The sequence below is a fragment of the Staurois parvus genome, unplaced genomic scaffold (assembly GCF_062004578.1).
Source record: "Staurois parvus isolate SC_StPar_1 unplaced genomic scaffold, SC_StPar_1.0 ptg001642l, whole genome shotgun sequence".
In the NCBI taxonomy this organism is placed as follows: domain Eukaryota; kingdom Metazoa; phylum Chordata; class Amphibia; order Anura; family Ranidae; genus Staurois; species Staurois parvus.
Genome location: NW_028319438.1, coordinates 1,278,369 through 1,292,646, shown reverse-complemented (window position 1 = coordinate 1,292,646; position 14,278 = coordinate 1,278,369). Strand labels below are relative to the sequence as shown.

At 45.4% G+C, this 14,278-nt stretch overlaps 1 protein-coding gene across 2 annotated transcripts in view; it reads left to right on the top strand.

Moving 5' to 3' along the window:
• LOC149434899 (transmembrane 4 L6 family member 4-like) overlaps nt 1–14,278 on the top strand; it is a 52,309-nt gene that overhangs the window by 26,618 nt on the left and 11,413 nt on the right. For both annotated transcript variants that reach the window (XM_089663237.1, XM_089663236.1), the window contains exons 2-3: nt 9,081–9,146; nt 10,711–10,874. In XM_089663237.1, the coding sequence (XP_089519363.1) occupies nt 9,081–9,146; nt 10,711–10,874 (230 nt within the window). The remainder of the gene's footprint in view (nt 1–9,080; nt 9,147–10,710; nt 10,875–14,278) is intronic.

Genomic DNA, 14,278 nt, shown 5'->3' with positions numbered 1-14,278 from the left:
CTGGTGTAATGGGGGAACTCTGATGGGGTCTCTGATGTAATGTTGGAACTCTCACGGGGACTTTGATGTAAGCAGGAACTCTGATGGGGTCTCTGATGTAAGCGGAAACTCGGATGGAGTCTCTGATGTAATGGAGGAACTCTGACGGGGTCTCTGATGTAAGCGGGAATTGATGGGGTCTCTGATGTAATGGGGGAACTCTGATGGGGTCTCTGGTGTAATGGGGGAACTCTGATGGGGTCTCTGATGTAATGTTGGAACTCTCACGGGGACTTTGATGTAAGCAGGAACTCTGATGGGGTCCCTGATGTAAGCGGAAACTCGGATGGAGTCTCTGATGTAATGGAGGAACTCTGATGGGGTCTTTGATGTAATGGGGGAACTCTGATGGGGTCTTTGATGTAATGGGGGAACTCTGATGGGGTCTTTGATGTAATGGGGGAACTATGATGGGGTCTCTGATGTAATGGGGGAACTCTGATGGGGTCTTTGATGTAATGGGGGAACTCTGACGGGGTCTCTGATGTAAGCGGGAATTGATGGGGTCTCTGATGTAATGGGGGAACTCTGATGGGGTCTCTGATGTAATGTTGGAACTCTCACTGGGACTTTGATGTAAGCAGGAACTCTGATGGGGTCTCTGATGTAAGCGGAAACTCGGATGGAGTCTCTGATGTAATGGAGGAACTCTGGCGGGGTCTCTGATGTAAGCGGGAACTGATGGGGTCTCTGATGTAATGGGGGAACTCTGATGGGGTCTCTGATGTAATGGGGGAACTCTGATGGGGTCTCTGATGTAATGGGGGAACTCTGATGGGGTCTGTGATATAATGGGGGAACTCTGATGGGGTCTCTGATGGAAGCGGGAACTCTGATGGGGTCTCTGATGTAATGGGGGAACTCTGATGGGGTCTGTGATGTAATGGGGGAACTCTGATGGGGTCTCTGATGTAATGGGGGAACTCTGATGGGGTCTCTGATGTAATGGGGAAACTCTGATGGGGTCTGTGATATAATGGGGGAACTCTGATGGGGTCTCTGATGGAAGCGGGAACTCTGATGGGGTCTCTGATGTAATGGGGGAACTCTGATGGGGTCTTTCATGTAATGGGGGGGGAATTCTGATCGGGTCTCTGGTGTAATGGGGGAACTCTGATGGGGTCTCTGATGTAAGCGGGAACTCTGATGGGGTCTCTGATGTAATGGGGGAACTCTGATGGGATCTGTGATGTAATGGGGGAACTCTGATGGGGTCTGTGATGTAATGGGGGAACTCTGATGGGGTCTGTGATGTAATGGGGGAACTCTGATGGGGTCTCTAATGTAATAGGGAAACTCTGATGGGGTCTGTGATATAATGGGGTAACTCTGATGGGGTCTCTGATGGAAGCGGGAACTCTGATGGGGTCTTTGATGTAATGGGGGAACTCTGATGGGGTCTGTGATGTAATGGGGGAACTCTGATGGGGTCTTTGATGTAATGGGGGGGAACTCTGATGGGGTCTCTGGTGTAATGGGGGAACTCTGATGGGGTCTCTGATGGAAGCGGGAACTCTGATGGGGTCTTTGATGTAATGGGGGGGAACTCTGATTGGGTCTTTGATGTAATGGGGGGGAACTCTGATTGGGTCTGTGATGTAATGGGGGAACTCTGATGGGGTCTTTGATGTAATGGGGGAACTCTGATGGGGTCTCTGATGTAATGGGGGAACTCTGATGGGGTCTTTGATGTAATGGGGGAACTCTGATGGGGTCTCTGATGTAATGGGGGAACTCTGATGGGGTCTTTGATGTAATGGGGGAACTCTGATGGGGTCTCTGATGTAATGGGGGAACTCTGATGGGGTCTTTGATGTAATGGGGGAACTCTGATGGGGTCTCTGATGTAATGGGGGAACTCTGATGGGGTCTTTGGTGTAATGGAGGAACTCTGATGGGGTCTTTGATGAACTCAAGTTTATTTGGAAATTCTTTCCTTTGTTTTTTTCTGTTGTTCTAAACCATATCATGCTGATTACAAAAAAAAGCTCCAAGTAAAACATACTTATTAATTTGAATCATTCATTTACAAAATACATTTTTTTCCGGCTCAGAAATATGTGTAGATATACAGTGTGGCCCTCGTACTGAAAGGTTAGGAGACCCCTGCCTTACAGTGACACTAAATCAAACTCTTATTCTCCGATAGGATTCCATACACACCCATTACTTGGTGTCCCTAGAATCTATTTTTCAAGAAGTCGTTCATTCCTGTGTTTTGCTGCCTCCTTGTATCATCCTCCATGAGCTCCCAAACCTTTCCTTTTCCTGCTCACTTCGGTTTGTTTGGAAAGAGCTGTGCATGTTATGTGCAGTCATGTGCTCTGCTCTATGGTCCCTATAATTCCCTTAGTCCATAGTCCAACTTGGGAGCGAGCAATATTGGGTGGCTACATTCCTACATACATGGGACCATGGAGAAAGAACATAGCCACACTCTAACAGGAAATCGGATCCCAGAGGCAAAAAAAGGAATTTAGAGAGACTGAGAGCAATAGAAGGGACTTCTTTGAGTTAAGAACTTAGAGCTCATGTACACTGCATCTGATAAACTCACGTTCAGGAGCTGTTCAGCATTTTTTTCAGCAGCCCCTGAACTCTCCCTAATGTTTTCCTATGTGTCCATGTACACATCGTCGGTTACAGTCATTTCCAGGCATTTGAGTTACCAGTCGTTTTTTTGAACGCAGAAAACTTGCGTTCAGAAGTAGATTTTATCAACGTTTCAAATGCAAAATGCTTGTAAACGCAGCTAAACATGACTAAACGTGGCAAATCGCGTTTATAAGCATTTGCGTCTGAAATGTTTTTTTAACTCTTCCAGTTCCCAATGCTGTCCTGAGCCTGTTTTCATCATGAAAAATGCATGCAAAGCATTTTCAAGGTACTCAGATGGACAAAACACTGAACACAGGATGTTCCTACCAAGCTTGTCACACATTGTAATGACCAATTCACACCTCAGACCTCTCCCACCCTTGGAAACAAGAGATATGTTAATGCCCATTCACACCTCAAATTCCTCATGAAGACCCCCTGCCAGGTGACCTTAACCCCTTCACGCCTAAGGGTAAAACAAATCTAAATGCCTAAGCACAATTCTGCACCGTTGACATGTGATAGCAAAACCGTACATATCATCACAACTACTTTGCACATCCAGGTGGATTATACCTTGATTTTTTCAGGACAAATTGGGCTTTCATTTGGTGGTAAATGGTAATGGATATCTCCTGATTTTTTTTTTATTATCAAAGGAAAACTGGCCAAAAATAGTAAAAAAAATCCTTTTATTTTAATTTAGCTATGTGTTTCTTGTTATGACCATAACCTACCACCAAAGAGAAACCCAAAATAAATTCTCCAGCTCTTGACGATCGCAGCGATACCATATATGTGTATGTTATTTGTTGTTTGTACCCTTAGTACAGCCCAGAAACCATAGTGCGCATTTTGTTTTTGTCTTTTTTTTTTTTTTTTACCTAAAACACACTGACACTAACTGACACTGACATTAAGATTAACTGACACTGATACCAATTTTTTTTAAATCCTGACCTTGACTTTTGACCCTGACCTTTGACCTTGACCCTGACCTTTGACCTTGACCCTGACCTAAACACTAACCCTGGCACTGAACTAGATCAAACCTTGATCTAGGTATTTTTTTTTTATTTTTTCTTTTATTTTTTTAATATTTATTTATTTATCTTTTTTTTTTTTTTTTTTTACAAACTTTTTTTTTTCCTTCTCTCTGACAGGAGTTCGAGAGATACAATGTATCTCTCTTCTCCATTCATAGAGAGAGAGAGAGAAAAAAAACAAGGGGGCCGGGCTGCACAGTGACTGATCACTGTGATAGCCAATCAGAGGCTATCACAGCGATCATGTGACCCGGAACCGGGAGTCCCGGGTCCCGATCGTTAGAACGGGACCCGGTGCTCTCAGTGACACCGCGGTCTCGGTGCTGGGAGCGCGCTGAGGGGCGCGCTCCCAACACAAAGACAGGTACGCAAATATGCGGCCCCACGGAAAAAAGCCCAGGTCCGTGAGGCCGCATATTTGTGTTACGTCGGCGTCAAGGGGTTAATGACTCCCTCCACCAGACACCTTTCCCAGCCTTGTAAACAAAAGATATGTTAACGACCATTCACATCTCAGATCTCTCCCACCCTTGTAAACAAAAGATATGTTAATGACCATTCACATCTCAGACCTCTCCCACCCTTGGAAACAAGAGATATGTTAATGCCCATTCACACCTCAAATTCCTCATGAAGACCCCCTGCCAGGTGACCTTAATGACTCCCCCCACCAGACACCTTTCCCACCCTTGGAAACAAAAGAAATGTTAATGAGCAGCTCCCCCTTAGACCTCTCCCACCCTTGGAAACAAAAGATATGTTAACGACCATTCACATCTCAGACCTCTCCCACCCTTGGAAACAAAAGATATGTTAATGACCATTCACACCTCAAATTCCTCATGCAGACCCCCTGCCAGGTGACCTTAATGACTCCCTCCACCTGACACCTTTCCCACCCTTGGAAACAAAAGAAATGTTAATGAGCAACTCACACCTAAGCTAATATCAACACATACTGCTGTCTCTGCTTCTACTCTCTGTATTTCTCTGAAATTGTCTGAAATAGTTAATAATTTACCACTTTTCAGTGCATTCTGGGCATTTGGGAGGTTCTCCTGTGCTTTTCTTTAAAAATGCTTCTAAACGTGCATAAATTCATTATGCAAACGCGGCTAAACAGACGTTTTTTAACCTACGTTTTCCAGTAGTCAGTTTCCATCGTTCACAAGAGTCTCGTGTACATGGGGCCTTATACATGAATCGAATCGATCAAGGTAGATTCCAAATTCCTCCATCAAGGAACTTCTACTGGAGAGGGTAGGCCTACCTGGAGGCTAATAACATCCTTTATGCTCCTTAGGTATTGCGTAGAAAACAGAAATGGAAGTAATTCCATGTATTCCTGCCTTGGTGTTAATAGTTCCTTCTGATGGTGCAAAGTCAAAGTTATCAAATAACTGATCATTCTGTTATCTCTTTCCTGTGTGTACCTAGATCTCAATTATGTTTATTACTGATATAAAAACAAATTACACAAGACTGATATCCTGGGTGTGGCGTTGATGGCCTACCTGATATGTCATCTGTCTATCCTCGTAATGCATGTAGGAGATCATTTGCTGGAACACTGCTGGATGTCAGGCTGATGCTGAATGGGCTTCTGCTTCCAAGTCCATATCAGTTCAGCATTAAATAGTTAGTCTGGCTGAAAAAAGACAAAAGTCCATCCAGTTCAACCATTAAAAAAAAAAGTTATAATCCTATACCCACAGTTGATCCAGAGGAAGGCAAAAAAACCGCCAGCAAAGCACAATCCAATATGCTCCTGCAGGGAAAAAAATTCCTTCCTGATCCCCCGAGAGGCAATCGGATATTCCCTGGATCAACTTTACCTATAAATGTTATATCCAGTTATATTCTGTGTATCTAAGAAAGAATCCAGGACTTTTATAAAGCATTACACTAGTATAGCACCCTCCTAGTACAGAGAAGGCTAGTAGGTAAATTTAGCTAGCTCCACTGTAAACGGAGGAGCGAGGGGTTGATTAACCACTTCCACACCGGGCACTCTTACCCCTTTCCTGCCCAGGCCAGCTTCAGCTTTCAGCGCTCTTATACTTTGAATGACAATTACTCATTAAAGTGTTACTAAACCCACAACAGTACAATCAGTCTGTAGATGCAGTAAAGCATGCTTGTTATACTCACTGTGGAACCTAAGGGGTTATTCCCCTGCTTTGTGTAAAAAGGTCTGACTTCTCTGCTCTTCCTCTTGTTCAAATGTCCACCTCTTAGCTCCTGATAAGGCAGACTAAACCATAGGCATTCTGCACATGCTCAGTTTGGTGTGTATTGCTAGAGAGGGTTTTTTATTTCTTGGGAGAGTGCATGCGATCAGCACAGGGCCAATCAGCACTGTCCAGACAGAGGTCAGGGGTTCTGCATCCTCCTATAGCAGAATAAAAACTCCTCCTACAAGCTTTAACCAGTGCTCAGCTGGACACTGATAGAAGTCACAAGACTGCTCTAACTGCTGATGTGAACAGGTATTTAGCAGTTTATATTTACTAAAATAATTGCATTTCCCTGTTGTGTGTACTGTGTGAGACCAGATATAGTGAATGCAGGGTCCGGGGAGACCAGATATAGTGAATGCAGGGTCCGGGGAGACCGGATATAGTGAATGCCAGGTCCGGGGAGACCAGATATAGTGAATGCAGGGTCCGGGTAGACCGGATATAGTGAATGCAGGGTCCGGGAAGACCAGATATAGTGACTGCAGGATCCAGGGAGAGCGGATATAGTGAATGCAGGGTCCGGGGAGACCAATTATAGTGAATGCAGGGTCCGGGGAGACCAGATATAGTGAATGCAGGGTCCGGGGAGACCAGATATAGTGAATGCAGGGTCCTGGGAGACCAGTTATAGTGAATGCAGGGTCCGGGGAGACCGGATATAGTGAATGCAGGGTCCGGGGAGACCGGATATAGTGAATGCAGGGTCCGGGGAGACCAGTTATAGTGAATGCAGGGTCCGGGGAGACCAGATATAGTGAATGCAGGGTCCAGGGAGACCAGTTATAGTGAATGCAGGGTCCGGGGAGACCGGATATAGTGAATGCAGGGTCTGGGGAGACCGGATATAGTGAATGCAGGGTCCGGGGTTTAGTAACACTTTAAAGCTGAGCTCTGGGCAAAACCACTTTTATTGAAATGTATTTCACTATAGTCACAATTATAAAAATTCACCTGTTTTTGCAAACTCTGTTACTGCCTTATATAAGTAGTAGTGACATCGTCACTGTGCTGTACAGAGCCAGTGCAGAGAGCAGAGCTGTGGGAGGGGCCTAGCAAGCCCACCTACAGTTGCAAGAAAAAGTATGTGAACCCCTTGGGATTACGTGGAGTTTTGCATGCTGCAATATTCTTTTTGGACAGCAATGGCTTCCTCCGTGGTGTCCTCCCATGTACTCCATTCTTGTTTAATGTTTTCCTTATTGTAGATGTGTCAACAAAAATGTTAGCATGTGCCAGAGATTTCTGTAGGTCTTTAGCTGACACTCTGGGATTCTTCTTTCCCTCATGCAGCATTCTGCGCTGTGCTCTTGCAGTCATTTTTACAGGACGACCACGCCTAGGGAGAGTAGCAACAGTGCTAAACTTTCTCCATTTATAGACAGTCTGTCTTACCGTGGACACATGAACATCAAGGCTTTTGGAGATACTTTTGTAACCCTTTCCAGCTTCATGCAAGTCAACAATTCTTGATTGTAGGTCTTCTGAGAGCTCTTTTCTGCGAGGCATAGTTCACATCAGACAGTGCTTCTTGAAACCAGTAAACCCAAAACAGGTGTGTGTTTTTTTAAGGGCAGGACAGCTGTCAGCAACACATCCAATATCATCACACTTGTCTTGGAAATTCGCTTTAACGAATTTCTCCTTACCGTGAGTACTCGCAGTTGGATGTGCAGAAATCCCCCATAAAGCTGTGCGAATCTCGCTTACCACGACTGCAGCCAAACTACACGATTCCTGCCCATCCAAATACTTTGGTTCTGTTGAATTTGTGGGTGATGGAGCTCCGTTACCCTGGAATGATCACACGACACTCTAAGGCTGGTTGCAACTCACATAAGGGCTGATTTTAGGCTCAGCTCTCTGTTTTATTAAGAATACACACATGCCCCCCACATGAATAAAGTCAATCCCTCCCACCGAACAATACAATGGGGATTGCCTATACAGAGGATATACATTCCAATTGGAGCATAGCCTTTGCTATTATCTATCACTGGTCCTCCCCCATGAACCTTCTGAGGTCAGCAGACTTCCTCCCCTTCCCCCCTATGAGCCATCTGAGGTCATATTTCTTGTCCTACTAGCTTCTATTGGTATGTAAAATTCTCTGCACAAGCACTCCCTAAAAATATCAGTCTGTACCTGGATGGGCCCGATACGATCTTTATTAAAACACATCCATCCCAGATACAGTTTCAAGTTGGTAATGGGTTGTAAGATATGCATAAGCCTACACGTGGAGTTCACACCGCTTGCGCATTGCGTTATGAAGCCCACGTGGTACCATGCTGCTGATATGTGGATACAGGCCCACGGTCTACTGACAGCAGCATTCGCATGGAATGCCGTGGTGGTATACACGCCGGTCTATAAGCGCAGATCTGCCATCTCATCCATTACCAAGCTGAGTACTGTAATACATACATTGTACATGCGCATGGCCCAATTGCAGCCTTCAGAGCTTTAATTAAGCCACACGAGAGACATATGAATAACACGAATACATGACACATTTAAAGTTCGACCAACAATACAAAATTTCCATGACACACTGATTGGAGTCAAGGTTGGCTCACTCATGGCTCCAATTAGCTCTGGGAGAAGTCATTAAGCTAGGGCCTCACATACTTTTTCCTCCCTGAACTGTGAATGTTTACATGTTATGTGCAATTAAACCATGGCAACATCTAATGTTTGTGTAGTATTATGTTCAGCAGACTGTGTTCTTCTATTGTTGTGACTTAGATGACGTTCAGAGCACATTTTATGCCCAATTCATGCAAAACCACGTAATCCCAAGGGGTTCACATACTTTTTCTTGCAACTGTACAACACACTGCCTGCAGAAAACTACAGGAGGGGGTGGAGACAAGACCAGTCACCCTGCACAAGGAGAGAGAGCAGCAGTGAGCGGTCTGTATTACAGGAAGCTCCTGCACAGAGGTAAACTTTCAAACTGGATTACTGCACAGATCTGGAGGAAATACACAAAGTACACCGAGATTCAAGAAAGAACTCACATCTCTTGTATTTAGGCAATATTTGCTTATTCTGAAGTTCAGCTTTAAGTATGAATTGGAGTCAGAGGCTGGAGAAGATTGGGGAGCTCTGTAATAGGTTATATTAGATTCATTGACTTCTCTTCTTTTTCTGTTAGGTATTAATTCCAGCCATCTGTATTCAATGTGTAGGCCGACGTGGAACATGCAACAACCGATGTGGGGTAAGAGAACACACTATGGATAATTTAAAGGGGCCCGTTTCATAGCTCTATTTTTGCAAGAGAAATGTTGATCATGACAGTTTATAAGGCTATTTTCTCCATTCATGTTCACCAGAACAAGAAAAACAATTATGTTCCTAGTCTTAGATATGGTAAACATAAAACCGACCAATACAAAACTGTTGTTTTACTTTAGATTGGATGTTGGAAGGTTCAGTTATTCACTAGCTTCTTCTGTCTCTGAACATCTCCATAACAAACCCATGTACCCTTACATTTGGATGTCCCCAGATTAGCCATTCCCTTTCCTACTGGATCCCATGTAGGGTACTATTAGAGTGTTCCACTTGCTTTCTTAGTAGACTCCAAGTTGGGTACCCTTAGGGTTAACATAAGGTGTGTCCCGTTCACCTCACATCAATGTAGACCCACTTATGAGGAGGTAAATGGACTTCCATTTATCTCCTCACAAGCGGGTCTGCATTGATGTGTGGCGAACAGGACACACCTTCTATTAAACCAATGTTTGGAGCCAAGACTAGCTCCCTCCCTGGCCTGCACTCACAGTGGGGGGTGCAGGATTACTATCCCCTGTATCCTGGAGCAGCACACAATTCCCTTTATTGGTACTATTAGGGTGTCCAGTTTCCCTTCATACTGGCCCCTATGTAGGGTATCATTAAAGTGTTCCATTTCCCTTCATGCTGGACCCCATGTAGGGTACCATTGGAGTGTTCCATTTGCCTTTATACTGGACTCCATGTGGGGTACCATTCAAGTGTTACATTTCCCTTAATACTGGACCCCATTTAGGTTACCATTGGAGTGTTCCGTTGCCACTCATACTGGACTCCATGGAGGGCACCATTAAAATGTTCCATTTACTTTCCTACTGAACTCCAAGTAGGGTACCATTAGAGTGTCCTATTTCCCTTTATACTGGACCTATGAAGGGCAACATCAGAGTGTTCTATTTCCCTTTATACTGGACCTATGTAGAGTTCCATCAGAGTGTTCCATTTCCCTTTATACTGGACTCATGTAGGGTACCATCAGAGTGTTCCATTTCCCTTTATACTGGACCGAGGTAGGATAGCATTGGAGTGTTCCATATCCCTTTATACTGGACTTATGTAGGGCACCATCAGAGTGTTCCATTTCCCTTTATAGTGGACCGAGGTAGGATAGCATTAGAGTGTTCCATATCCCTTTATACTGGACCTATGTAAGGTACCATCAGAGTGTTCCATTTCCCCTTTATACTAGATACTAAGTAGAGTACCATCAAAGTGTTCCATTTCCCTTTATACTGGACCTATGTAGGGTACTATTGGAGTGTTCCATTTCACTTTATACTAGATACTATGTAGGGTACCATCGGAGTATTCCATATCCCTTTATACTGGACCTATGTAGGGTACCATTGGAGTGTTCCATATCCCTTTATACTGGACCTATGTAGGGTACCATTGGAGTGTTCCATTTCCCGTCGTATCGGACCCCATGTTAGGAAGCACAGCGTAGAAGAGAAATATCCTGACACCGTTCTCTTCCTTTTCCCTAGATGTTGGTCTCTATGGCCCTTGCAGTGGTGGCAGTGGGCGGTTCCATCTACGGCTTTGTGACTTCCCTGCTGGGCCTGATCTATGGACCTAAGTGCTACTACCAGTTCATTACGGGAGCTCAGCGCTGGACCACCCCCTTCAAATTGGACAGAGAATTCATTGAGTGAGTGTGATCACAGCATCTTAAAGCCTTGGATTAGCTCAAATCAGCACAAGGAACATAACTTACAGTTAGTGCAATGTGTCCCTTGTGTTGATTCTTCTTGTTTTAGGAGAAATCTTCATGTTTTCATACTACAGCTTCTATGAATGACACAGAATCTCTGAATAGAGAGGGGAGCTATCAATCATGTGCCCATCCCCCATTCAGAGATCTCTTGTCATTCATAAAAGCTGTAGAAGGGCTTCTGTGAATGGCAGACCTGCCAGGAAAGGGCGGGCATAGCTGAGCTCTGTTGATGAGAGCTCCTGACAGTCCTTTAGGTGTATTAACCCCTGCAGCACCAGAAGAATTCCAGGGGGATGGGGAGTCCGGGTAGGAAATGAAGATCTCCCCTAAAACAAGAAGAGTCAACACAAGGGACACATCACACTAAATGTAAGCTATGTCCCTTGTGCTGATTTTTCTGGTTGTGTTTTTAGCTAAACCTAGGCTTTATAGTATAACTAAACCCCAAAACAAAAATGTTGTATATTCAAGATCACCAGTCCCTACATGTTGTGCTTGCATTAGTTTTTTTTCAGACTGAGAACATTTTCAGCAAGTACAGAAATGCAGTGTCCTTGTCACTTTCTGTACACTTAAAAGAAAGCACTTATCTTTCTTCTGTAAACTATTGATCCCATTACCTCCGAGGTAATGGAGAAGAAGAGAGGAGGACTCCTTTGAAGGTCAGCCTGGGGAACAACCATGGTTCCCTCCATAGATACAGTGGAGAAGAGCGTGTAGTCACCCTAGAACAAGAAGGGTGTTGTTCTCATGATTACCAATTGAAAATATAGCAATAAATAACTGAAAAGTGAAAACTAATGAAGCCACCACATCAAAGGACTGCTGAACTCCAATATGCAGAACCTGTGCAGCCTTCTGTCCTTATATACTGTATACATTTATTGAGGTTTTCTGTCTTAAAGTGTTACGAAACCCAAGACCCTGCATTCACTATATCCGCTCTCCCCGGACCCTGCATTCACTATATCCGCTCTCCCCGGACCCTGCATTCACTATATCCGCTCTCCCCGGACCCTGCATTCACTATATCTGGTCTCCCCGGACCCTGCATTCACTATATCCGCTCTCCCCGGACCCTGCATTCACTATATCCGCTCTCCCCAGACCCTGCATTCACTATATCCGCTCTCCCCGGACCCTGCATTCACTATATCCAGTCTCCCCGGACCCTGCATTCACTATATCCGCTCTCCCCGGACCCTGCATTCACTATATCCACTCTCCCCGGACCCTGCATTCACTATATCCGCTCTCCCCGGACCCTGCATTCACTATATCCGCTCTCCCCGGACCCTGCATTCACTATATCCGCTCTCCCCGGACCCTGCATTCACTATATCCGCTCTCCCCGGACCCTGCATTCACTATATCCGCTCTCCCCGGACCCCGCATTCACTATACTCGGTCTCCCCGGACCCCGCATTCACTATATCTGGTCTCCCCGGACCCTGCATTCACTATATCCGGTGTCCCCGGACCCTACATTCACTATCTCCGGTCTCCCGGGACCCTGCATTCACTATCTCCGGTCTCCCCGGACCCTGCATTCACTATATCTGGTCTCCCCGAACCCTACATTCACTATATCCATTTTCCCCGGACCCTGCAATCACTATATCCGGCTTTCTAGGACCCTGCATTCACTATGTCCGCTCTCCCCAGGACCCTGCATTCACTATATCCGCTCTCCCCGGACCCTGCATTCACTATATCTGGTCTCCCCGGACCCCGCATTCACTATATCTGGTCTCCCCGGACCCCGCATTCACTATATCTGGTCTCCCCTGACCCCGCATTCACTATATCTGGTCTCCCCGGACCCTGCATTCACTATATCTGCTCCCCCACAGTATACAGAACACGGAAATGCAATTATTTTAGTAAATATAAACTTCTAAATATCTTTTCTCATCAGCAGTATATAGCATTCTTGTGACTTCAGTGTTTGGCCAAGCACTGGTTAATCATGTAGAAGGAGTTTTCATTCTCCTCTGACTGTCCTATGAGGTTGCATGACCGCTGACCCTCTGTCTGGACAACGCTGATTGGCCCAGTGCTGATCACATGCACTCTCTCAAAGAAAAAAACTATTTAACACTAAACTGAGCATGTGCAGAGTGACTCCTAGAGCTCTGTACTATCAGCAGATGGATTTGGGACAGTGGAAGAAGGAGAGGATCAGAGAAGTCGGGATCAAACAGCCTTTTTACACAATGCAGAGGATTAACCCCTTAGGTTCCACAGTGAGTATAACAAGCATGCTTTACTGCATCTACAGACTGATTGTACTGTTGTGAGTTTAGTAACACTTTAATCTGCAGAAAGCAGAATACAAATTTCCCAGATAAGAACCTTTCAGGTCAGGTTTACTGCCCTATCATAAAATAGTGAATCTTCAGAACACAAAATCAGGGTTGGACTGACAACTCACGGGGCCCCCAGGAAATAGGAAATCATGAGGCCCCTGTGTCCTCGCCCACACCCAAAAAAGCCTATGAAAGGTACCAGGGGCATCTCATGGGGCCCCCTACTGACCCTGGGCCCTCGGGCATTGCCGAGTACCCGAATGGTCAGTCCGCCCCTGCACACAATACACATTCCCTGAAGAGCCAAAATGTCGGCTTGGTTCAGAACTCCTGAGCTGATAAGAATACATCATGAAGAGGAGAATCTCCTCAACTGCCTTCCATACAATCCCTACAGTCACATTGGCTAACCTGACATTCTCTGATTATCCTCTTCAATCGACTTTACTTGTGTGAAGTGCCTGGAGTGCAGCTGGAGTACTGATGTCCTTGATGTTCAATTCCAATTTAGGTTCGACTTGAACATCGGCCATTCGTGTGTTTGGCACACACACTGACGGTAAGGGCGTTTGGCAGGCTGATCGCCCCGCCGCGCACCACAAGGCACTGCACTCTGACAGCACAATTGGGTGGAGCTACCGGTGACATCACTGCCAGCTCAGCCCAATTGTTTACATCTGACCGATAAATGTCAGTTAGCGGCGAGTGTTCAGCCGGTGCGGACTTGTCGGCGGGCGTCAGATTTTTTTTCGTCTTCGTGACAAAGCTGGACGCCATGATTGACGATGGATTACAACGAAGGAACCATTTTTGTGGCTTTTTTTTTAAATAAAGGACTTTGTTGTGTTTTTATTCACATTTTGCACTTTTTTGGTGAATGGGTACGGGTACTCCATACTCACCTGCAAGGGGAGGGGCCGGGATCTGGGGGCTTCCATTTTCCGATAATTCACCCCCCCCCCCCCCGCAGACCCCCACAACCACAGGCCAGGTATGTAGAGAAGAGGCCCTTGTCCTCCATCAACATTG